The sequence below is a fragment of the Sorex fumeus genome, unplaced genomic scaffold (assembly GCF_029834395.1).
Source record: "Sorex fumeus unplaced genomic scaffold, SorFum_2.1 ptg000007l, whole genome shotgun sequence".
Taxonomy (NCBI): Eukaryota; Metazoa; Chordata; class Mammalia; order Eulipotyphla; family Soricidae; genus Sorex; species Sorex fumeus.
Window position 1 is genome coordinate 62,564,043 of NW_026606064.1, and position 26,823 is coordinate 62,590,865.

Here is a 26,823-nt window from a genome sequence, read left to right on the forward strand (position 1 = left end):
TTCCTCTTTGAGAGACCCAAATAGTGTTCTCATCCTGTTTTCATAGGGCCCAGGTCTCTGAGGCATATGTTAATGCAGGAAGAACAGTGGAATCGAAGAGATGTGCTTGGAGCTGGAGGTTCTTTGTCCTCTTAGTTATTTCTTCGACACTCTTGAAGGCGTTCCAAGCTCTTTTCCTCCTGCGCAACTCAGGTGTCGGGTCATTTGTCATGTTGACTTTTCAATCTAGATATACATAACTGTTGCATTCAGAGATGGTCATTCCGTTGAGAGTGAATGGAATGTCAGGAACAAGAGTTTCTCATGAACATTGTCTTTATGAGATTCAGCTGTAATTTCCACACTTACGGTTGAAGTCAGTCAGCATTTGTGCTGCTCAATTCACTATTGAGAATTAATTCCTTTCCTTAATTCCTACCCTTTAGTAAAGGATATAGTTTGGTGGAAGAGTGTTCTGGGTTCAAGCTTCAGCACTACCAAACAAAAACAAAAAATTAACCTGCCCTCTTAGATATTGTTTGCTGCTAATGTCCAGATAATCTCTATAGAAGATATTAACTTTTAAGTCTTATTTAAAACCCAACAGTCCTACCATTTCAAGTCACTACCATACATAACACATAGAGTAACACCATTGGCAAGAAAGCTGTTACTGCTAGTCATAAGATGGAATTCCTTGAATAGTGATGCCAAGCCAAAATTGTATGAAACTCTTCATGGTCTCTTTGAAATAAATATCTTTTAATGACATAAAAGGTAGGTGTGTTTGTGTTATATCTGCACCTAGTTTTCCCACACAATTTTCAAGAATGCCTCTTCTCTAAGCTTCTAAGGGTAGAAAAGTAAAATAGCTGTTTTATTTCAATCATAATACTCCTCAAATGGTTTTCTTTTTGAATAAGGTTGTCCCAGATCTACAACCTAATGTCAACTAAACATCTTTTGACTTTTTTTGCTCACTACCATAAAAATTTATTCATTCTTCATAGCCATCCAACAGCTCATAATGAGTAAGTAAAAATCAAATTTAAATTCATTGTTATTCTGGTTTTAGTGAATAACAATGAACAAGAGTATACATTATTATTAACAATCATAAAATTCCAAGTTTGGCAGGCACAATCCAAATCAATGTCAAGATACTGTCCTGTGCAAGGGCAATGAGAACATTGCTTTTGGACAGAAGCACCTTTTATCACTAACCCTTTTAGAGTACATTAATAGTATAAAGCCTTTAGGTTGCAGATAGACTTAAAAGACCCAACTATAAAGTCAAAGCTGCGTGAAGTTTTTATGAGCCCTACAAAATTCTATCAAGTAGCATCTCTGGCTTTTGAAAATACTAAAACTGTGACATTTTCACCAGTGGTCATCCATATGTGACTGAATAACAATGACATTCAAAATTAAAATTTTTTGCTTAAAATATAAATTTTCAATTTGTGAACAGTTCTGATTGATCTAAATTCTCATTACATTGAGCTTAACAGATACTTGATCTCTTCAGAAGAAAAATGAATAAATATCCATACAGTAGTTATTTTCATATTTCAAGACAGTTGTCAGATTTTTTCTTGCTGTTTTCTTTTTATTAATTTTGTTTCTGCTTTTGTGGGTATACCTAGTGGTATTTTGGGGGCTACTCACAGTTAAGTGTTTGGAGGCCACTTCCAGAATGCTTGAAAAGTCATATTTTTTAATAGCTCTTAACTAAGGAAAATCCAAATTTCTTTCATTCTTCAAATGCAAAGTTTCAAAGTCCTTAAGAGTAATAATTTTCTCTTGTGAAAATATTTCAATATCTATACAGCATTTATGTCATATTGAATATATCATCTTTTCAATATAGAAATATATATTTTATGTTTTAAATATTCTATTTCTACATGAGTTTAATAGAAGTAAAATTTAGCACACTGATTCAAGTGTGGTAATCTTGTATTAAGTGTTTTATGATGTGACAATTACACTTGAATAGAGGTGGCTCACTGCAGGCAGTTTCTATCTTCATTATCTATGCACCAACATCCAATTATGATGAAGGAGAAATTGTGACGTTCTACATGGAGTTGGAGAAGTTCTATAAAGAAGACCACACTTTCTACAAGATCATTGTCGGTGATTTTAATGCCAAAATAGGATCGAGAAGATCAGCCAAAGAACTCCACATCGGGACCCAAGGCCTAGAATGGAACAAACAGGGTGAGAAACTGTCTGAGTTCATCATGTCGACCAAGACCATCCATGGGAACTCACAATTCCAGAAGGCTGAATCTAAACGTTGGACATGGGAGTCTCCCAGTGGATGGTTCCACAACAAAACTAACCACATCATAGTCAATCAACAGTCTTGACTGACCAATGTCGCTGTTGTCCCAAAATTCCAAACGGGATCGCACCACCGTCTCCTTCATGCAAAATTGTACTTCACAGAGCAGGGGAAAAGGGCTGCAAAGTTTAAGAAGAGAACTCCCAGAACGACTACCAACTGGGAGCTCTTTGGCACTATAGTGACAGAAGACGCCGTCATCGACAACATTGACGAGGAATATGATTAACTGGTTCAGCACCTCCATGATTGTGCAATGAATGCTGAGAGAGATAGGCACAAAAAAAGACGCCTGTCTTCGAAAACTCTTGAGCTCATTTGCCAACGTAGCTTAGCGGAAGCCTCAGGCAACCGCAAGTGAACATCCAAGCTCATAAAGCCTTGCAGAGAAGCAATCAAGGAAGATCTCAAAGAGAGAAAAGCAGCAGTGCTGGCAGATTCGGCAGAAGCTGATAAGCATTTGCAAGGTCCGCCTGTCCTTCGCCAACTACAAGATCAAGATGACTGCCCTTTTTAACATGCTGATGGATCTCTCACATCTTCCAGAAGGGCAATGGAGAAGATTATCCATGACTTCTACTTGGATCTCTTCGATAGCCATGTTCACCTGCCCACATACCAAATTCCACAAGATGGATATATCGTTCTCAATGTTCTCCCTCCCGAAAATTGACATGGCATTTCATCAGTAAAGAAGCAAAGAGCACCTGGCCCAGACAAGGTCAGACCCAAACACCTGAAGAACCTGCCATCAGTACTCAATATACTGGCTCGGCTCTTCACACGCTACCTGTCTGAATGCAAGGTTCCGTCCCAGTGGAAAACCAGCAGGACTGTACTACTGTACAAGAAGGGAGACATCCACAACATTGGCAACTATCGCCAGATCTGCCTGTTGTCTGTCATCTACAAGCTGTTCACTCGAGTCATCCTGAATAGGATTGGCAGAACACTAGATAAAATACAACCATGCGAGCAAGCCGATTTTTAAAAAGGATTTAGCACAATCAACCATAGCCACATGATAACTAAGCTCATTGAGGTTTCTTGGGAGTTCAAATGCCTCTCTGTCTAACGTTTATTGATTTAAAGAAGGCCTTTGATTCTGCTGAGACTGAAGCAGTCACTGAAGCCCAAAACAAACAGAGCATTCAAACTCAATACATCAGGATCCTCCATGAACTGTATTGCGGATTAACTACCAGGACTTCACCATTCTACAGGGAGGCGATCATTGACATCAAGAGAGGGGTTCGGCAGGGTGATACCATTTCACCAAAAGTCTTCAGTGCCACCCTCAAGAACATCATGCGACGACTGGAATGGGAAGAAATGGGAGTGAAGATAGACAGTCGGCAACTACACCACCTCTGCTTCACTGATGACATCGCTCTAATAACACCAAACATCAGCCAAGCAACACAAATGCTGACCGACTTCGACCATGAGTGTGGAAAGGTCGGACTACAGCTAAATCTCACAAAGACAATGTTTATGAAAAACGGTCTCGTTCCTGATGTTCCATTCACTCTCAACAGGATGAACATCTCCAGATGCAACAGTTATGTGTACCTAGGTCGAGAAGTCAACATGACGAATGACCTGGCACCTGAGTTGCGCAGGAAGAAGAAATCGGCTTGGAATGCCTTCAAGAGTGTTGAAGAAATAGCTAAGAGGATGAAGAATCTCCGGCTCTGGACACATCTCTTCAATTCCACTGTTCTTCCTGCATTAACATATGCCTCAGAGAGTTGGGCCCTATAAAAATAGGATGAGAATGCTATTTGGGTCTCTCAAAGAGGAATTGAAAGAGCTATGCTTGGAGTATCATGCTTCACTCAAATGAGAGAAAGAATCCTGAATTCTGACCTCCATTGACGATCAAGAATCAGGGATGCTGTCTCGTTTGCCAAGGCATCGAAAATCAGATGGGCTAGACACTTAATGAGATTTGGAGATGACCACTGGATTAGAGCCATTACCAACTAGATTCCACGGGACATCAAAAGATCACGTGGCCTCCTACCTATGAGATGGTCAGACCTCTTCATCAAGACCCTGAACGATCAGTTTGAAGCCGTTAGTGTTCCTAGAATGAGCAGCCTACAGTAACATGGGCTACAGTAGCATGCGACAGGGACGAATTGAGACATTACTGGCGCCCACTGAAACAAATCAATGAGTAATGGAATGTCAAGTGATCAAGTGATCAAGTGATTCAAGTATTTTCTTCTAAGCTTAAAATGTGATGGGGGCTGAAGAGATAGTAGGTAGGGTGCCTTCCTTTCATGCAGCTGACCCAGATTCGATTCCTCTTATCCCATATGGTCCCCTGTGCACCGCCAGGTGTAATTCTTGAGTGCAGAGTCAACAGCAACTCCTGAGAACTGCCAGGTGTTACCCAAAAACAAAAACCCAAGCAGACAAAGATTTTTTTCTTGCTGTTTTCTTTTTATTAATTTTGTTTCTACTTTTGTGGGTATACTTAGTGGTATTTTGGGGCTACTCACAGTTAAGTGTTTGGAGGCCACTTACAGAATGCTTGAAAAGTCATACTTTTTTAATAGCTCTTCACAGCTGGATGTGCCCAAAACTTGCCCACCTCACCCCCACAAAAAAATCCACTATTAGGATGGTTAATACAAAAACAAAGAAGGCTGAATTAATTTGGGGCAACTTCAATGAAAGAAATAAAAAGAATTTGTTGCATATTATAGAAAAGCTACTGAATAACAGAGTTGACTGACTGCCCTCATTAAATCAACAAATGTTTTAGACACTGTGTTAAATTAACAAAAATGATGAGGATTATGATTACTACCATAATAAGAGAGTGTAACTTTATATTAACCACATTTTGCATTAATATTAAAAATAGTTTTACTAGAAATACAATTGAAATCAACAAAATTCACATATTACTTTTCTCCATTTACTAGACTTTTATAAAAATGCCATGAAAAATCTGGGAATAAAATAATATTACAAGTTTTTCATTATTTTGTTTTCTTTTGTTCTTTTGTTTCTTTCATTGGGTCTCCCAAATGATGCTCAGGAAGTTCAAGGACCACTTCCAGTGATACTGAGACAACCAAGATAGACAAAATCCAGAGACATCCTCCTCCTCAGGTCAAGCAATGATTAGTGCCAATAGGGCCATACCCAGTGGTGCTGGGTGGGTTCCTGAGATGCTACAGATTTAACTCAGGTCTAGCACATGCAAATTACGTATCTAATCCCTGACCTATCTCCCTAGCCTTCATTATTTATTTTCAATTAATATTGCACATTTTCAGATGTAATATAGTACATTTGACTATATAAGCCAAAATCCATTTTAAGTTTGTAGTCTCAAAAAAAAAAAAAAAAAAGGAGTTGTAACTGGGCCCGCTTGAGCAAATCAATGAACAACAGGACAGTGACAGTGACTTAAATATCCCTTAATGATTTAAAGATAATATTATTTATTCCACTAGAGCGACAGCACAGAGTAGGGTGTTTGCCTTGCATACAGCTGACCTGGCTGACCAGAGTTCAATTCCTCCGCCCCTCTTGGAGAGCCCGGCAAGCTACCAAGAGTATCTCGCCCTCACGGCAAAGCCTGGCAAGCTACTTGTGACGTATTCAATATGCCAAACACAGTAACAAGTCTCACAATGTTACTGGGCACACTCGAGCAAATCAATGAACAATGGGAGGACAGTGCGACAGTGCTACAGTGCTTATTCCACTAAATGAGCTAATTTAGAGACTTGATGGGTTTCAACAATTTGTAATTTCACTTACTATAAGCTAGACCCCAAACGAGAGCAACGCTACCAATCCAATTTAGTAGCCGTTAGCAATATGTAACTATTAAATATTTGATATCATTAAACATTTGAAAAAGTAGGACCAACACCCTGAATTCTTTTGTTGTTGTTGTTCAATTTGAATCCATTTAAATTTCAACAGCCCCAATTGTTCAATGATATAATACTGAACAGCACAGGTGAACAAAATATTTGTAAATCAATCTTTCTAGAGAAAAATACAAGGGTAATAGGCACTGTGTAAATTAATAAAATACATTGGTAGCCATAAAACTGGGATCAACATTAATGCCTTCATTCAGTCCAAATATATGACCAAAATCCTGGGAAGGCACTTGAGATATTGCAAAAGAAATCTGGAAGTATTAAAACAGGAATACTGATAACAGTTCCTGCTTTCTTTTTTTTTTATTAAAAAAATTTTTAATAGTGAGACATCATGAGGTACAGTTGCAGACTTACACATTTTTGTGCTTGGGTTTCAGTTATACAATGATCAAATACCCATCCCTCCACCGGTGCCCATTTCCCGCCACCACGGATCCCAGTATCCCTCCCACCCCCCATCCCCCCCATCCCACCCTGCCTCTGTGACAGGGCATTCCCTTTTGTTCTCTCTCTCTTATTGGGTGTTGTGGTTTGCAAAAGAGGCAATGGGTGACAATCATGTTTAGTCTACAGTCTACTTTCTGCATGCTTCTCCCATCCTGGGAGGATCCTCCCAACACCTTTATTTGGTGTTCCCTTCTTTATCTGAGCTTCCTTTTCCCCTAGTATGTGTGGTTGGCCTCCAAGACATAGAGTAAAATTCCTGGTACTAATCTCGGCCATTCTTGGGTGTTAGTCTCCTATTTTGTTACTTTATGTTCCCCAGATGAATGCAATCTTTCTATGTCTATCCCTTTCTTTCTGAGTCATTTCACTTAACATTATACTTTCCATGTAGTACCACTTGTACGTAAATTTTGTGACTTCGTCTTTTCTAACAGCTACATAGTACTCCATCGTGTAAATGTACCGAAGTTTCTTTAACCAGTCTCAACCCCATCAAAAATGGGGAGATGAAATGAATAGAAATTTTCACAAAGAAGAAATCTGAATGGCTAAAAGGCACATGAGAAAATGCTCCACATCATTAATCATCAGGGAGATGCAGATAAAAACCACAATTAGATATCACTTCACACCACAGAGACTGGCCCATATCCACAAGAACAAAAGCAACCGGTGCTGGCACAGATGTGGAGAGAAAGGGACACTCCTTTACTGTTGGTGGGAATGCCGACTGGTTCAGCCCTTTTGGAAAACAGTATGGACGATTCTCAAAAAAATTAGAAATTGAGCTCCCATTTGATCCAGCAATACCACTCCTGGGAATATATCCCAGAGGGGCAAAAGAGTATAGTCAAAGTGACATCTGCAACTGTCTGTTCATTGCAGCACTCTTTACAATAGCCAGAATCTGGAAAAATCCTGCTTTCTTCAATGGCTTTTTCTGTATGGTTTGTTTTGGCTTTTTTTGAAGGATTTTATTGTTTTTGTTTGCTTTTGTATTGGGAGTGCTTGAGAGGGAGGTGCTACGTGCAAAGCAGGTTCTCTAGTCCTTTGAGCCATCTTCTTAAACTTCTATTGCTTTTAAATTTCAATGCATTGCCATTTATATTTGACCATTTAAGTAGAGATTTTATTTTATTTACTTGTGTATTGGTTTTTGGGTCACACCCAGTGGTGCTCAGATGTTACCCGGCTCTTCACTCAGGAAGTGTCATCCTGAGCATGAACAACTGTCATCCTGTTGTTCATCAAAATACTCGAGCGGGTGCTAGTAACGTCTCCATTCGTCCCAGCCCTGAGATTTTAGCAGCCTCTCCTTCCCAATGATTGGAGACACTTTCAGGGTCAGGGGAACGAGACTCATTATAGTTACTGTTTTTTGGCATAAAGAAAGCACCACGAGGAGCTTGCCGGGCTCTGCCCATGCAGGCAGGATACTCTCGGTAATTTGCCAGGCTCTCCAAGAGGGAGCCTCATTTTATGCTCTCTTCCAGGAGAAGCAGTCATGAGTTCTGGAGGGTGGCCGATGAGGAGATTTTCTGGCGCCGGCAGGGAGCCTCAGGGATATTATTTTAAATTGTAAAACATTTACAGTTCTTCAACATGACATTGTACATGGCCCCAAAAAATCCTCTTCACACCAAAGATTTTCTGTTTATCTCAAAAAAATATTATTAATCACAGAACTAGAACTTGAAGATCAGCTATGCATTGCTCTTTAAAAAATGGGAAAGGGTTAAAGAGCAGGGATAGTACAGGATGCAAGGCAGTTGCCTTGCATACTGGCACCCAGATCTGATCCCTGGAACCACATGTGATTGCCCAAAATTCACCAGGAGTAATCCGTGAGCACAAAGTTAAGAGTAAGCCCTAGGTACTATCAGGTATAGGCCCAAAACAACAACAAAAATGACAATGATCCAAATATGTTGACCTATTCTTTGACAGTATATGATTGTTAGTAGTGACTATGCAGTGGGTTTTTTAAATATACACACTATTTCATGTAAAAATGGCACTTTGATAATCCATGAGAAAGTCTTTTAAAGTGAGCATTTTGAAAATGGATATTTGGAAATGTTTTCAGTGTTATTTGTTTTTTGTTGCCAAAAACTAAAAACGCTCACATGTTCACAAAATTTAAACTTGGAAATAAAATTTCCTAATCTCTTTGAAAATATTCCTTGTAAGAGCCTGAGTAAATGTTTAGCCCATTATTTTAAAAAAATAAAATTGTACAGTTTTCTATTAGTTTTCAGGAATCAACAGCCACCAAGTTGAGATGAAAAACTGCCAGATACATAAACTGCAAAAACCTTCCTACAAAACTTTTACAAAACTGGATAAACAATAATGAAAAATGAACAAGGGAATTCAACAAACACAGTCAACAGAATTTATTTCCTCTATTTGGACTGTCACATTCTTCTTAGAAACATTTTCAACTATGGTAGACATTAAAACTGGGTGATAAATGAAACTTAAAGACCTCTGAGGGTGCTGGAGTGAGAGCACAGAAGATAGGGTGTTTGTCTTGCACATGGTCAACCCCGGTTTGACCAAACATCCCATATGGTCCCCCGAGCACCGCCAGGAGAAATCCCTGAGTGCAGAGCCAGAAGTAACCCCTGTGTATCACCAGGTGTGACCCAAAAACAAAACAAAAAAAGGCCTCTGAAAAACTGCTTTATGGGGAATTAAGTTATGGTGTTTAAATATGATGATGCATAATTGCTTCTGACCCATTAACTTTTTAAAAATATGTCTGTCAATTGTTATTCCTATTAAAGATATATTTAATTTTATAAAATACTAAGACCTAGAGCTAGTATAGCAGGTTAAGGCACTTGCCTTTCATGAAGCCAATCCAGGTTCCCTCCAATCCCACCAGGAGTGATTCCTAAGCACAGAGCCAGAAGTAAGCCCTGAGCTTACCCCTGAGCACCACTAGGTATGTCCCCATATATATCTGCATAATCTACATTAGAACACTATCTTACAGGTTGTAGAACCAGTGAATTGCTCCAGTGGTACAACACATACGTCACATGAACAGTGCCCTTAAATTCCCCCAATACCATATGGCTCCTAAAAACCACTGATAATAGCCCCAGTTGCCCTCAAGCACCAGTGTAGTGTAGCCTGGTGGCTCCCAGCAGAGCTAGAAGACCCTGTCTGTACTCTACTGGGTGCCCAATACTGTCAGGTGTGGCCTGAGCCATTGTGCACTGCCAAGTAGGACCACTATAAAAAAATATTCAAGATCATCTTCATCTCTCCCTCATTTATAATATATAGAATATAGAAATATTCCAATTAATCTTTATGTCTCCTTCATTTGTAACATATAGAATATATAAGTATTAGCAAAATATTCACATATTTTGTAGATTAAAATATACAGATTATCACTGAAAGCACAGTTACTAATAAAATATAACAAAAACTTCAAGGCCACCATCCTAATACTTCCTACTTCAGTGATTTAAAATTCAAAACAAAAACAAAAATAATTTATGCAACAGACAAAACCGAAGGAAAACTTTTAAAACAAAAATTAGTATCAATTAATTTTAATTTTTAAAGTAGCCAAGTATGAGAAAATTGGTCAAGAATTGTTTTTGTTTTCAGTTTTTTTTTTTTTTTTTTTTGGTTTAGGGATCACATGTGGCAGTGCTCAGGATTTACTTCTGGCTTTGCACTCAGGGATCACTGATGGCAGGCTTGGAGGTCTGTATTGGGTACTGAAAACTGAACCCAGGTCAGCCATGTGCAAGGCAAGCATCTTTACACACTGTACTATTGCTCCAGCCCCAAGAATTTCCTAAGTGCATGCCGAGAACATGGTAAAATCCATGTTGCAGTGATCTAAATCAGAAAATATCAAGAATAGCCCTATAATTAAGTGAAAAGTATAAATTCATCCTTTTATTTTACTACACCCTTAAAAACATACTCAGAGGCCTCCTAGAACTTGCAATGGCACCAACTCATTTTCCCTTAAAAACTATTCCATAACTTTCTGAAATAGTCCTGTAGTATTTGTCATTGGTTACATACCACTTAGTAGAATTCAAAATAAAACTCAACAGCTTGGTTTTAAGATGCTTTAAAAGACATAAAGTCAAGGCATAAGGGAAAAAATTTAAAAAGTTTGCCTGAATCGTAACTGAAATTTGTAACTTCCTCTAATATTTGTATGAAAAGAATGTTAAATACTGGTGAGATAATTACTTGCAGTAAACCCAGTAAATAAATGTCTCTTTCTAATGATGCAGGCATTTCTACACTCTACAAATATGAAGTATATTGGTGCCCAGGATATGCTAAGCAATAGAGCACTTGCCTTACACGTGTGAGGCCTGCAATTTGATCCCCAGTACCCCAAGACAAAACTAAAACCCAAAATAAAAATAACAACAACAAAAAAGAGGTACTTAAGTGCTTCCCTGTCACTGTCACTGTCACTGTCATCCCCTTAATCATCGATTACTCAAGCGGGCGCCAGCAGCATCTCCATTTGTCCCAGCCCTGAGAGGTTAGCATCATAAACTTTATGCTCTCTCTCTCGGCGGATGCAGCATGCCAGCTGGATGTCCTTGGGCATAATGGTGATGCACTTGGCGGAGAATGCGCAGAGGTTGGTGTCCTCAAAGAGCCCCACCAGGTAGGCCTCGCCTACCTCCTGTAGCGCCATGACAGCCGAGCTCTGGGAGTGAAGATCAGTCTTGAAGTCCTGCATGATCTCTCAAACCAGCCACTAGAACGGCAGCTGGCAGATCTCACATAGTGCCATGGTGTCAGGCCAGTAGCGGTGCAGCTTCTTCATGCCACCTGTGGCTGGCGCTGCTCTTGTGGGCCACCGTGGTGGCCAGCTGCTTGCGGGGCGCCTTCCTGCCTGTTGGCATACACGCCATTTGCTTAGTACAAGCCCTTTTGTTCTTCCCAACTCAGCTGGAGACTCCTTCAGGGTTAGGGAAATGAGACCCATTTTACCTACTGTTATTGGCATATTTGGTACATCACAGGTGGTTTGCCAGGCTCTGCCGTCCGGGCTGGATACCCTCAGTAGCTTGTCGAGCTACCCTAAATGAGTTAATTTTCATGAATCCATAGTAAAGAGTTTGTGACAGGGAACAAAGGAACTAGTAAAATAAGTAAAGTCCTGTAAAACTTATTTTCCTTTCTATTTTCCTGAGCAGTAAAATGTTCCAAAGAAACCAATACCTCATCTCCCATTCACATCTACAGAGAAGGAACTGAAAGACTTTGATATTATTGGACCAGCATGACCTGCTCCAACTACAAGATTTTTTTTCAAAATCATATTTTATTTATCTTAATGTATAAATTATATTTATTTATTTAACAGTTTTAATTTTTTAATTAAACTTTTTATTTTTTAATGAATCACCATGAGGTACAGTTACAGACTTACAAACTTTCATGCTTACACTTCAGTCATACAATGATTGAGTATCCATCCCTCCACCCGTGCCCGTTCTCCACCACCAATGTTCCCAGTATCCCTCCCATCCCCCCTCATTCCCACCCCTACTCCACCTCAGTGACAGGCACATTCCCTTTTACTCTCTCTCTCCTTTAGGGTGTTGTGGTATGCAATGCAAGTATTGAATGGCCATCATCCAACTACAAGATTTTACCAGAAGCCTAAGGAAGAAAAGTTAAGAGCACTCTGGAAGCTCTGTATATGTCACTCTCCCCAAGGACCCCATGAACCAACCCAGAACACTAGTATCTCCTACTTCCACCTGGCTTAGGAAAGTGGGTGGAGGGATCCAAGTCCTGCATGATCTAAACCAAAAATAATCATTTTGTGGATGTGATTTTTTTTCTACTATTGATCCTCTTTGGAAAATATTTTCAAATAAGATTTAATGGTGGTTGAACACTTTCCAAAAGAAGTCTTCAGGTTATCTTGCAGCATTTGTTTTCCAGTTTTACCAAAAGAAATAGAATGAGTATAATGTTCCCACATTTAATCTCCAAGTTATACATTGCAATCCTTTTTCACCAGAATAGAATTCAACATTTTATACTGAAATAACTTTGTTTTAAAACTTTAAAAAATAACAGTAACAGCATACCCAGATGTTCGATAAGAGTTTCTTTCCATATGGCTATCTCATCAAATAAATAGAGGTGCTTTAAGAAAACAAAACCTACACAAAGAATATTAGAGGCAAGCAGCAAACTGTTAAAAACTTGAAAGACAATAACTCTTTTTCTAGATAGACTGCTTATTAAACTGTCCAAGGCACCAATGAAACAAGACTATACAAATGAAATCAATAGTCACATTATAACAACCATCCAGGAAAAAAATTCCACTGTAGCAAAAAGACTAAGATAAGTCTATATATCACTGGAATGAATTTCATAACCAGGCTAGATATCCACCAGATCTGTGATCAGAATTCTTATCTTTAGAAATCCCAGAATCATCCAAAGGGAAGTAGAGACTTTAGAAAATGCTTTAAAACATAAGGAAAAAACAGGAGAGAAGATTTTAGTTGTTGTTAATTGACAAAACAGAAACATTTCACTCACAATCTGGGTCCTAACTGGGAGGTGGGGAAGTGGAGGAATGGAGTTGTACAGAGTCTGAACAAAGGTGTATAGAGTGGAGGGAAGAAATAAGATGTGTAGAAATGTGGGGGTGGGAGGTGAGAGGCCAAAGGGATGTGGTGGGAATGTGTGATGGAATTAGAGGGATATGGGAGATAATAAGGGTTTATAGGATATGGAAGAGCTTAACAATATTATAGTAGAAAATATGGAGGACCGTGTGTGCAGAAGTTAGAGAAGGTGGAAAACTAGGTAAAATTACCTGAAGAATGTAGGGTGTGGGGATATGTAGGCAGTATGTGGCAGGATAAGCATGGGATAGTCAATAGGCATATGGACAGACTTCTATACGGACAGTCTGTGTCCTTTTATTCTCGAAATAAAAGTTCAAATAAGTACTTATTGTTAAACTTCCTTCTGATTTAAAATTCCCTGCTTAAAATTGTATTATGTGTAAACATTTTCCACTTAGGGTAAAAATTCAAATGAAAGATGCAGAGTACATTTTTATGAAAATATCCCATCTATTTTAAACAAATCAAGCTGACTTTCCTCTCAAATTCATGCACTCAAAGTTGGGATAACCCTACTATTTATTTTCCATTTGTTTCATGGCGTTTGGGTAACTCAGGGCTAAATCAGTGAAAATGAAAGCAGGATGTCATGGTATTTTCCTTTTTGAAACTATAAAAAACAATGTCTTTTCCAAAAGTATCCTTTCTATGCCTGTTGCTTACCAATCAGAGTTCCATGGAATCAAGCATGAATAGGAATTTAAAATTAGAAAATCATATACAAATACACACATTTTCTTCTCAGATTCTTATATACCATTTTTCTCTTGTTTTCACATTTTCCCTAATTCTTCCTCCACTGTTTTTCTTGTAGACAGCAGTATGCCTGAATCAATACCACAAATATTTCAATGAGCATCATATTCCCCCCAAATGTGCATAAACTAGTTTAGCTCCTAAGACTGGTTTCTCACTTCAGGGCTATTTTAATCTCTAGCTCATTTTGAAGAACAGGGTCAGTCTTTAACTAAAGCCAGATGCCAAGCATAATTTTAGTTCAGTCTTCTTTTAGTCCTCAAATTAACATCTATAGTGCAGTTTCTACTTCTCTCTCAGTTAACTTGCAACATTCCGACCCACATACACAGCTTTATTTTTAAATTTTTTTAAATATTTTTTATTGAACCACAGTGAGATACACAGTCGCAAAGTTCTTCACAATTGAGCTTCAGTCATATAATGTTCCAATACCCGTCATTTCACCAGTACACATTTCCCACAGCTTGTTTTTTGATCAATACTATTCTAGTGTAACATATTTCTGGGCTTCAAATTTCAGAAGACTTAAATTTATGTTCTTACCTCTGAACTGTTAAGGTGACATTTGTGCGTTCCTGAAAACCAGCCATCACTTGAACACTGATCAATGTCCACTTTCTGAAGATTTATGTCAACTTTCATAACACCCCTTAAAAAGTAAAGATGAAAAAGAAAAGAACAAATTAATCTGAGCCTTTCTCCTTTTATAAAGCTATATTCTATCCTGGACGTCATATAAATCAGTATAAAGAATAGTGAAAATGTCTAAACTTACCATACATATATTTAAATAAGATATACCAGATAAAGTAATATACATAATAGAACAAAATCAACGAGTATTAGTTTTACTAAGTCCGAAAGGCAGGAAACCTGTATTATTCATTGTCTTGTCTTGGCACATATTAGAAGCTCAATAAATATTTGGAGATTGACTAAGAGACAGTATTTTCTGGACACAGTACAACAGCTACTCTAAAATAATACCTCTCAAAAAAAGGGGGGGTGCTGGAGCAATAGCACAGCAGGTAGGGTATTTGCCCTGCACGCAGCTGACCAGGGTTCGATTCCCAGCATCCCATATGGTCCCCCGAGCATCGCCAGGAGTAATTCCTGAGTGCAGATCCAGGAGTAACCCCTGAGTATCTCTGGGTGTGACCCAAAAAAAAGCAAAAAAAAAATAACACCTACTCCCAGTATCCCTTTTGTTAAAGTAAACCACAACAAAATAAGCATCTTCTCTCTGATCTTCTATCACAATGACCTTGCACAGCTCTACAGATGTCCCATGCTCAACACCCAAGAATTTTGCATCCTATGAAAAATTGCCAATAAACTTTTTTCTTTTAAATCTAGAATACTTCATTTTACTTAGTCCCTTGAAAAAGGCTTCTAAGAAAGTGAACTCTCAAATTCAGAACAAAAGAAAATTGCAAATTTATCCAACTTTATCCAAAATTCCTCCTTTTTGAAAAATTTCCTGCATTTTTCTATGCTCTTTCTCTTCCATTTTTCAAACCACCAGCATCACTAGCAGTAAAAGAAGCAAAAACATCAGTCCTACAGTTCAGTGCTGATTGAGGTAAAATATCTACGTTCTGGACCTGAGATCTGAAGTTCTGTGATATAATTTTCCACTTGGATAAAGTATAAACACCCTAATAAAACCCACAAAAGTAAAAACACATTTTCCAGGTCTCACATTCAGTACACAAAGCATTTTTTATACTACTAAAAACACACAAACATAGAGTGAACTAAAGCTACTTCATTCATAGCTTTCATAACTACCAAAGCATTCATAAAACTACCAAATATATACAATACTAGAGCCAACAAAACTTAAATTTAAAATATTAATTTGAAAACACCATGAGAATGTTTTGCAAACCTATATCACCTCTCAAAACAGGATATGGTGCTGTTACATCAGCAAACCTGTTTTACCATTTTATGACTCATTTCTCTCTTTTCTCCTTTTAAATCACTGTGAAATCATCTGACAAAGTGGCTCAATGTCAGTGTGGCTTCACTTAGGGTGAATAAATCAGTTAAATTTCTCAGGTTACACCTGTTCTCATTGTAATACTATTCCACTGTGGTAACATACCCAAAAAAGACATAAAACAAAGACATAAAAATCTCCTGTTAGATTTTGATGATCCAGATAAACAATCCAGAATACCTGTAAATTGATTTTTCAGATAACTGCAATAAAAACTTAAAAATTACAAAAAAGTTACAAATCCTTCAAAAAGAAGCTATTCAAAAAACACTAGCATGGGGTATGGTGCCACCAGCAGGTCAATCTGTACCTGTGAGATGAGTGCATCAGCAGTCTGATGGTGCCTTCAAACTTCTAGATACCCCAAAATTGCTGCTGTGCCTTTGGTCAGAACCCAGCAAACTTGGAACCAAGTTTACCAAGAAAGTAAATGGCCAAAAGTTAGGTATGTGGAAGACACACCCACAAACCACCTCTGGCTCAGCTATATTATTGGAGGCAAGGCCTCTCTGGCTCCTGATCAAGCTGCTTAACAGCCATGATCCCACAGACTCAGAAACAAATCTCGGAACCCAGCAGCTTTTAGCAGAAATGCGTCCGGATCCCACAGTAGGTTGCTGGCGCTGGGCCACCCCAGGGGGGGAAAGGGTGCTGTCCCTCCGCCTGCTCCCCCTTGGTGGCTCGGTGGTCACCATCCTCCAGAGGTCACTGGATAGTCAGGTTTGGGCCCGCAGTGACAAGACACATGGGGCCTCACAAGATGGGGTAGAGCCGGCCCTTTCCTCCCCACTCCAACAAGACCCTGGGTCACCACCCACAAATGGCCTCTCTGTCTCCTGATCAAGCTGCTTAACGGCCATGATCCCAGAGACTCAGGAACAAATCTCAGAACCCAGCAGATTTTGGCAGAAATCCCTCCATATTTAATTGTTAAAATTTCAGAATTCCAAAATTGTACGACCAGTACTGTTGCCGTGCAATATCATATGTTATTCATAACCAGCAATAGAGAACAAATTATCTGCAGTTGCCTTTTCGGCAGATATGAGTGTTGGGGTAAAATCCCAAATAATAATGGTGGGTCTGGTGTCAAAATATTGAATGTAATCAAAGTAGAGAGAGAGTAAGGTGGAAATCATCTGCCCCACAAGTAGGGGGAGGATATAGGGTGGAGGGTGTACTGGGGTTTTTGGTGATGGAGAATGGGCACTGATGAAGGGATGGGTGTTTCATCATTGTATGACCGAAAGCTTTATAACTGCTCTCACTGTGATTCAATAAATAAATTTATAAAAAGGGGGGAAAAAGTAAGGTGGAGTGTTCTTGCCCAATTTAATCATCCTAATCAATGGCTGAATATTAGCAATACTCCTACATTTAAAAAAAATACTAGTACTATTGACCAATTTTAACAAACTGAATAAAGTTCATGTCACAAATTGCTGGATTCCCAGATAATATGCCTAACATCAATTCATTTTCTCTTTCAACAAAAATTTTCTGCTATGTGCATATCACTAGAAGATATGATAGAGATGAATCAAATAGACCTTGCCCCGAAGGAATCAAAAAGTTTTAAGATATTCTTCAGGGGCCAGAGAGATAGTACAGAGGCTAGGGTACTTGTCTTGCACATGTGCTACAAGAATTCAATGCTGGGCATTTCATATGGTCCCCCAAGACCTGTCAGAAGTGATTCCTGAGCACAGAGCCAGAAGTAATACTGAGCATTGCAGGATATGTGCCCCACCCACCTGCCCCCCCCCCAAAAAAAATCACAGGCTTCTTTGAAAGCATCAGAATGTTTCATGAAAATCAAATGCCAGGGGCCAGAGCAATAGTACAGCACGTAGGGTGTTTGCCTTGCACACAGCCGACCTAAGTTCAATCACTGGCATTCCATATGGTTCCCCAAGCACTGCCAGGAGTAATTCCTGAGTGCAGAGTGAGAAGTAACACCTGAGCATCACTGGGTATGATCCAAAAAGAAAAAAGAAAGAAATAAAAGAAAACAAGATGCCAATTTGGGAGTAATTTGTAAATCCATCATTTGAGACACAGCATGGATTTCCTAAACATTTGTGGACCTGTTGCATGTGTTTTTTCCAGAACTTTTCACAGAACTGCATCCTACATAGTCAAGTCAGTCATGCAAGCCTCCTTTTGGCTTAATTTTATGTTTTGGAAAAATAATATATTCACTCATTCATCCAAATAAATAATAGTCCTTGTGCCAAATTATTCCTGTCTTTGAAATAGAGTAGTAAGCTATGGTGAAAGCCGCCTTCACCTAGTTTAATGAAATAAGTAAGCAGGTATGCTTCAATTTACAAAGTAAAAAGTACAATGAAGAAATTAAGCTTCAAACAGGTAAGGGAAATGAAAGTAAGAAAAGGATGCATTCAACTTTCTTGTGAAGTGTTAGGTTAAGCTTTCACTTTAGAAAGTTCTTTTTTAATTGAGTCACAGTGTGATACACGCCATGTCATACACAGTTACAAAGCTGTTGATGATCTGGTTTCAGTCATACAATGTTCCAACACCCATCCCTCCACCAGTGTACATTTCCTACCCTCACCCCAGGGCCTGCTGCCTCCTCTCTCTCTCTCTCTCTCTCTCTCTCCCTCCCTCCCTCCCTCTCTCCCCACTCTCTCTGTCTCTCTTTCTCTTTCAATCTTTTTTTAAATGAAACACGGTGATACAATTACAGACTTAAACACTTTCATGATTGTTTCAGTCATACAATTGTCCAGTACCCATCCTCCACCAGTGCCAATTCTCACCACAAATGTTCCCAATATCCCTCCTGCCACCCTCGCCCACCACCTTCTCTGGCAGGCACATTCCCTTTTACTCTCTCTTTTTGGGTGTTACGGTTTGCAATACAGGTAAAAAGTGGGCATCATGATGTTCGGCCTATAGTCTACTTTCATCATTCAATCACCCATCCCAAGCAACCCCTCCAAGCATCCTTTGCTTGGTGGCCCCTTCTCTATCTCAGCTGCCTTTTCCCCCAGCATGTGACACTCACTCTCCCCCCCCCCCATTTTTAACTCCACCTACACCACATTCCCAGGTATAATTACAACAGCTTTCTAATTACACTCTAAATTACTTCCTGAGTGACATAAAATTTCCCAATAGATTCTAAACTTCTTGGAAGTCTATTGTTTACTTGTCAGCACAAACACACTTTTCTATTCTACAATCGTTAGTAATAATGAGGTCAAGTGTTCCTCAACGATCCTGTCATTCTGACAAAGCTTAGCCACAAAGTTAGTTCTTAAGCTCACTCAGGCATATGGGGATTCTAGAAGAACACTAATAATTACTCCGGTCGTCTGGTTGGAGAAAGTCAGAAAGCCGGCTGGGAACTAGGAACCTTAAGCACCACTCAATTCCAGGGTGATCTTTGGGAACCAAAGAGCTCAAGCTAGACTTGACACTCACAAAGCCCAGAAAGATCACAAGGCTTTCTGGGCTTTGTGCAAAACCACTCAAGGTAATGAGCCCTGCGTTTACCAGCTGGGAAATCAACGCTGACTCATCTTCATTAGTGCCTCTGCATCGAGTCTGGAGACGTACAAAGCCCTGGGGAAGGAACCAGAAACTTCCTTCTGTGGGGGGAAGGTGGCAGGTCTGGAAAGTATGTGGAAAGAAAGGGCCTTCTTTGTAGGGAAAAGCCTCCAGCCCAAAGGGCCACCGCGATGACACAGAACCCAGCCAGGGCCCCAGGCATCCGCAGGACCACGTGCCTGAACCAGCGGGCAGCCGGAAGCTCCAGAAGCAGAGCCTGCGCCCAGTGTCCCCTGAGCGTGCGCCTCTGGCTCTCTGGGGCGGAAATGCTACTCCCACATCTGGTGAACGGGTGCCACGGGAAGCGCAGGAGGTGAGGGAGTGGCTGGTGCTTGGAGGCTTGAGGCAGGGAGAGTGAGAGGGACAATAAACCTGGTGAGGGGCCTCCAGAGGATGCGAAATATAGCAAATAGTATCCCTCAAAGAGCTGGGTGCTTAGCTATATGGCACACCCGCTATGTCCTCTACCTGCCTGGCACCTGAATCACCACAAAGCACCAAAAGAAAGAAATCACCCTGTTGCCACCAAATATTCTCTCTTCTTTCTCTTTCTCTCTCTCTCTCTCTCTCTCTCTCTCTCTCTCTCTCTCTCTCTCTCTCTCTCCTTCTCCCTCTCACCCACCCCTCTCCCAGCTTCCATTCTCTTACATCCCCCAAATCTAACTAGATTGTACTCCAGCAAGCTCCTTGTATCTGGATTCTTCCTCTCCATTTCTACCACCATTGTCTTGGTTCAAATCTTCATCTATTACAGAGACAAACTTTTTTCACAGTAGCTACTCATCTGAGCCTGTCTGGTATTGCTCCACGAAGAAATACGAGTCTAGGTTCTGAGCTTTCTTTCTCTCTAAACTTTGAAAAGCTTAGAATCCCTATCTAAGAAATATTTACAAAATCATGAATGCATAGTAATGGCACCATATTACGTCTGGGCCTACAGCTTTGTGTTATAACTGCTGGCTGACTAAGGAAATGATTACTATAGCCATTTCTGTACAGGTGTGACCAACAATGATTGGATATATACAGAAGTGACTACAGAGTTAAATTTGTATTACTACACACTTACTAAATGATCCTGCTCTTCCCCCTAACCAGTTTCCCATATTACCCAACACAAAAATAGATGTCATGGTAGCAAGTTAAAGTAGAAAAAAATTATTACAGTTAACATAGCTTCCTTTTGCAAATTTTACACAGAAACAGTTGACCTCAGCCCTAAATGCTCAAATCCATATCAGAGTTTGAGAAGGTTCCCATACTAGCAAAGGGTCCTAGGATCTAAGCATCATTATTTCTGTCTGTAACCTTTAAAATATGTAATCCAGATAATTTTCTGCACAAAAATAAACATTTCACACTCACCTAAGGAGTCAAATCCAGATAAGAATAGCCCACACTCCAAACTATGCTGAAGTTCTAATTTATAATATTTGAGAACATGACTATATTAACCCTATACTCTGGTAAAACATTATATTCAAACCCTTCCTACTTCTAAGTTATTCAGGCTCTCTTCTACATACATCCTTTGAGCCAAAAAATTCAAAATTACATTTGGTACGATTCCTTTTGAATGCCTTTCCCTTAGCCTGATATGTGCTTTACCTGTTATACCCCACGCAATGCCTTTCTAAAATGTTCTATGAGCTCCTAAATTTGATTTATGAATAATTTCCCTATTTCCCCGTAAAATATAGCACTTAACATCTTACTACTAATACACTATATTTATAACATTTTGTTCTAATGGTCTTTATATCACCATACTAAATGCTCATATCTGTGTAATATTTTTCCTCTCCTACTAAATCAGTCCACCCCCAAAGACTAATATTGAAGAAACTGCAGAAGCTAGAAGCTAGACAGAGCATGATGTGGCTAAACTAACAATGTTCAGAAAGGGAAACAGACATTATAAGCTGAAAAGCAAAGTGGAGACCATCATGAACTGGTGTAAGTCAATAGATAGGGGCGGGGGAGGGGGAGAAAAGGTAGGATGAAGGAAAAGTTTTGGAATTCTGCTTTTGCTTCTTCAATGTTACTTGGTCAGTAATGTCATGCTCCATCACCAGTTAACCCATATCAACTAAAGGGCTTTGGTGGTCGAGAGGATGAAGCTGGGAACAGTTGTCAGAGAGTAGGGCTGGCTGAGTAATAATTGAGGAGTTTGTCCTCTACTGAAGTGGACTCCTTAATCACCACTGATTTTCCCTCGTGTGAAATTGTCCCTTAATTTCTCCTACTAAGAACACAAGTCATTCTGGGTTAGGACCTACCCTTACATGCTGTTTTATCTTAATTGCCTCTTTAACGGTCCTATTTGTTAACATAGTCATGTTCTCAGGTATTGGAAGTTAGGACTTTAGTATAGGAATTGGTAGGGGTAGGGGATATTATTTTCTATTTTGTCTTTCTATACAATCACTAATGGTTTGGGTTTTTCTTAATGTACTATTTCCCCTTTAATTCAAGATGATGGTGCTTGTATTCATGTTACTCACTGAAAAGGTGGGTTTTCTAAGAGTCATATTGGTTTTACTCTTTTGGACAAAAGCCATATACTCAAATTCCTTCAAGATAGATAGCTTTCTTTCTTGGGCCATGTGGCTGCTGGGCTTTATTGCTTTCAGAATCTTGGAATCCCTGTTTAGTAGGGTAATGTTTATCCACATTACTACCAAAAGACCGTTAGTCTAGCTGAAAAGTTTTATGAATATTTATCTTTAATATTTACCTCCTAGAGATTGTAATAAAAGATTTTACAGACCCATCCTGAGTCTATAAAACCTGAGGAGGTTTTCATATTCTAAGAATTTGTGTGTGTATGTGTGTGCTTCGTTCTGCTTTTGCTACAAGGGGCTGAAAACATGCAATAATTTTATTTCAAAATCTGAGCATTTTTGCTCGAAGTTATCTTAATAACTAAGCTCCACAGCAGCATTATTCACAATAAGCAGAGTTGAAACAACTCAATTGGCCAACAATAATAAACTGCGTAACAGAATATAGTATATATGCATGCACATACAATGGAATGTTATTCCATTAAAAAGGGAAAAAAAACTAACACAACAATTTGTATGAAATATGAGAACATGCTAATATTGCAGCCATAATATATGATGTTAGTCCCCCCAACATTATATCTTTCCACCTATGTGTGGTATCTAAAACAAATCTAGCAGGGGCTGGAGAGACTGAAATGCAGGTAGGGCACTTGCATGCAGCTAACCTGGGTTTGATCTCTAACATCCCACTTGGTCCCCAAGCACCACCAGGAGTAATTCTTGAGTGTAGAGCAGGGAGAAAGCCCTGAGTATTGCCGGTGTGGCCTCAAAACAAACCGTAAATGTATGGAAACTAATATGGTGATTCTAATCCAGAGACTGGATTGAGAGAGAAATAAAGGAATTGGATATACTCACCCCAACCTTGTGTAGGCAAGAATCAGGATTAAAAGCCTACTCATATGCAAAGATAACCATTTTCATAGCAAAAAGAAGGAATGACTAAGAGCCCACAATATTTAATACATTGATGCCAGCTTGTACCACCAGTACCTCACACTTGGATGTAGCTTAATCAACATGAATTGCAGAGCCAGCATCAACGCATTTTGATTCATCTCTATCACACTCAAAAAAAAAAAAACAGAAAAAATAGCTAAAAAAAATAAACTGAAAGAAAATATAAACTGTCAAATTTGCTTGTTCAGGTGTTAAGAAAACTTCACTAGGAAGATAAACATTAAAAACTTTTCAACTGGGGTGCTGGAGTGACAGTACAGTGGGTAGGGTGTTTGTTCGCCCGCACCAGCCTACCTGGGTTCAGTCCCCAGCATTCCATATGCTCATTTCTCTTGAGCACCAAGATTAATTCCTGAATGCAGTCAGGAGTAACCTCTTAGCATTGCTGGGTTTGGACAAAAGCAAACAAACAAACTAACTTTTTAATCATTAATTTTCGAGAGGCGTTTCAAACTTACAGAGTTTGGTATATGAATTCTACCATACTTTTAATTAACAGTTCATATTTACCTACAAGATTTTTCAAAAGAACAAAGATGATCCATTTGATGTTTTTTACATGATTTGGGCAGTTGGGCGTCACCTACCAAGCAGTATTCAGGAGACCCGGGGGCCATTCCAGTGGTTCTTTGTCAGCTGGTCCAGAGAGTTGATTGGTAGGTGCTGCTGGGACTCTCTGGAGCCCCATTCCACCAGGGCCACGCCCAATGATGCTTGGTGGACTATGTGGTGTTAGAGATTGAACCCTTTTCTTCTGCTACAAAGCATGCATTTCAGCCTGTTGGGCTATCTCTCTCACCCTAAAATTAAACTTTAGCATCAAAGTTGCCATCATTGAAATTAACAGAATTAATTTAAAATCAATCAATCACTGCCCCCCCATTGTTCATCAATTTGCTCGAGCGGGCCCAGTAACATCTCCATTGTGAGATTTGTTGTTACTGTGTTTGGCATATCATTAATTTTAAAAAAAAAGAAAAAATATTTTCCAGAGCTGTAGTGATAGTATAGAAGGCAGGCATTTGCCTTGCATGCAGCCAATCCAGGTTTGATTCCCAGCATCCCATATTGTCCCCCAAGCACTGCCAGGAGTAATTCCTGAGTCCAACACCAGGAATGACCCCTGTGCATCGCCAGGTGTGACCCAAAAAAGCAAAAAAAAAAAAAGACATTTTCCAGAGGTCAAAGAGATAGTTGAAAGTGGTAGAAAACATGCCTAGCATTTAGAAGGCCCCAAATTCAATCCCCAGAACCACCTGCCTCCCCCACATCACCTTCTGCTATAGCTTTGGTGACTCTCAGTGTGATCTGGCACTACTGAGCTCTGGATCAACAGTAGTGTTCTTCACCTCCTGGAGCCCTGATTTTTTAAACACATTTTACAGTGCCTGAAAGATAGTACAGGGCACTTGCCTTCCATGCAGCCACCCCAACTTAATAGTTGGCACTATATGGCCCCCCAAGTACCTCTAGGACCTGGGAGTAGTAGTCTCCAACCACTACCAAGTATGCGCCCCCAAAAAAGGTATTTCACAAACTTCCAATGCCTATTTTTTAATGGTAAAATGTAAATTTTCTTGGTAAAGCTTACCTCTATCAATATTATACTTAAAGAAGACACTATTTCTTAAGGATTCTCCCTTTAAATCAAGTATGCCTATAGTTATTAATACCATTTAACATAGTTCTGAAAGCCCTCATCAATTCCATAAGACAAAAGGAAACGATATGTAAAGATCAGAAGAGATTGCACAGTCATTATTTGTTGATAATCATTTAGCAATAAAACCAGCAGACAAATATTAAAACAAAAGAAAATTTAAGGTAGCTAAATACCAGATCAACATGAAAAAAAAAATCCATCTCAGCAGGGTTGGAGAGGTAATACAGCACACAAGGCTCTTGCCTTACATGCATCCAACCCTCATTCAAATCCCCAATGCCCCATGTAGTCCCCTGAATCCTATGAGGAGTGATCCCTGAGTAAGCCCTAAGCACCACTAAGGCCCAAAAGCAAACAAAATCAATATTATTACACCAATAGTCTCCAATAAAATAATTTTTATGAGACGGTATTTAAATAAAAATATAACCTATAAATTCCTCATAACTTAATCAACAAAATCTAATTTTTGAAACTCTGTGAAGGATAAAACAGATTACCTGAGTAAATTAAAATACTGTGAAAGGAAACAATTTATTTAACTGAGAATGTTAAGTCACATGAAATGGAGTTATGCTTTGAATGTATTACCACTCAATATTTTATATGGATTTGAAAAACTTAATAGCTTTTTTTAAAGTATAATCATAAAAGTCACTTGTGAAAAAGAAAACTTGGGGCGGAAGCAATAGCACAGCAGGGAGGACGTTTGCCTTGCATATGGCCGACCCCGCTTCAATTTCCAGCATCCCATATGGTCCCCCAAGGACTGCTAGGAGTTATTCCTGAGTGCAGAGCCAGGAGTAACCCCTGTGCATCACTGAGTGTGACCAGAAAAGGAAAAAAAAGTTGTGGGTCTAGCCCAACAAATATACCTCTTACATGTATGATAAGAAATGATAGTTTGGGGGAATCTACCTTATTAAATGAAGAAAAATAATAACCAGGTTCCAATTCAACACCATATACAAAGGTGAAACATAGATGCTAAAGAATTACCTATGAAAGGTAAAAAAATATTTTTAATTAATTTTATTGAATCACGTGAGCTAGTTATAAGCTTTCATGTTTGGGTTACAATCACACAAAGATCAAACACCCATCCCTCCACCAGTGCACATTCCCCACCATTAATATCCCCGGTATAACCCCCCTTTCCCACCCTCCCTCTGCCTCCATGGCAGATATGATTCCCCATAATCTCTCTCTACTTTTGGGCACTATGGTTTGCAATACAGACCCTGAGAAGTTATTATGTTTGGTCCTTTATCTACTTTCTGCACACATCTCCTATCCCGACCGATTCCTCCAGCCATCTTTTTCTTAGCGATCCCTTCTATATTTTAGCTGCCTTCTCCCCTTTGCTCATAAGGCAGGCTTCCAGCTATAGAGCAATCTATCTATCCTGTGTATCTACTGTCCTTAGGAGTCAGCCTCATGTTATGTTGTTTTATACTCCACAAATGAGTGCTGTCCTTCTATGTCTGGCCCTCTCTTTCTGACTCATTTCACTTAGCATGATACTCTCCATGTCTATTGAATGGTAAAAATTTTAAGTTAGCAGTTGATAACATAACAGAAATTTTTGTGATTAGGTAGCACAGTAGCACTGTAGCACTGTCCTCATCAAGTTTGCTCAAGCGGGCACCAGTAACATCTCCACTGTGAGACCTGTTGTTACTGTTTTTGGTGTATCAAATATGCCATGGGGAGCTTGCCAGGCTCTGCTGTGCAGGCAGGATACTCTCGGTAGCTTGCTGGGCTCTCTGAGAGGATCAGAGGAATTGAACCCAGGTTGGCCACGTGCAAGGAGCGTGCAAGGCAAACGTAGTAAAATAAAATTTTGTGATATGGTAGTGAAAGACAAATAAAATTCAAAACCAAAAGCCATAAGGAAAAATTTTTAATAGATAAACTTATTTATTTTAAAAT

General features: G+C 39.3%; 1 protein-coding gene across 1 annotated transcript in view; it reads right to left on the reverse strand.

The window, feature by feature from the left end:
* GPR158 (G protein-coupled receptor 158) overlaps window positions 1-26,823 on the reverse strand; it is a 346,381-nt gene that overhangs the window by 301,492 nt on the left and 18,066 nt on the right. Inside the window, exon 2 of the mRNA XM_056131077.1 lies at window positions 14,661-14,766. Coding sequence (XP_055987052.1) covers window positions 14,661-14,766 — 106 coding nt within the window. The remainder of the gene's footprint in view (window positions 1-14,660; window positions 14,767-26,823) is intronic.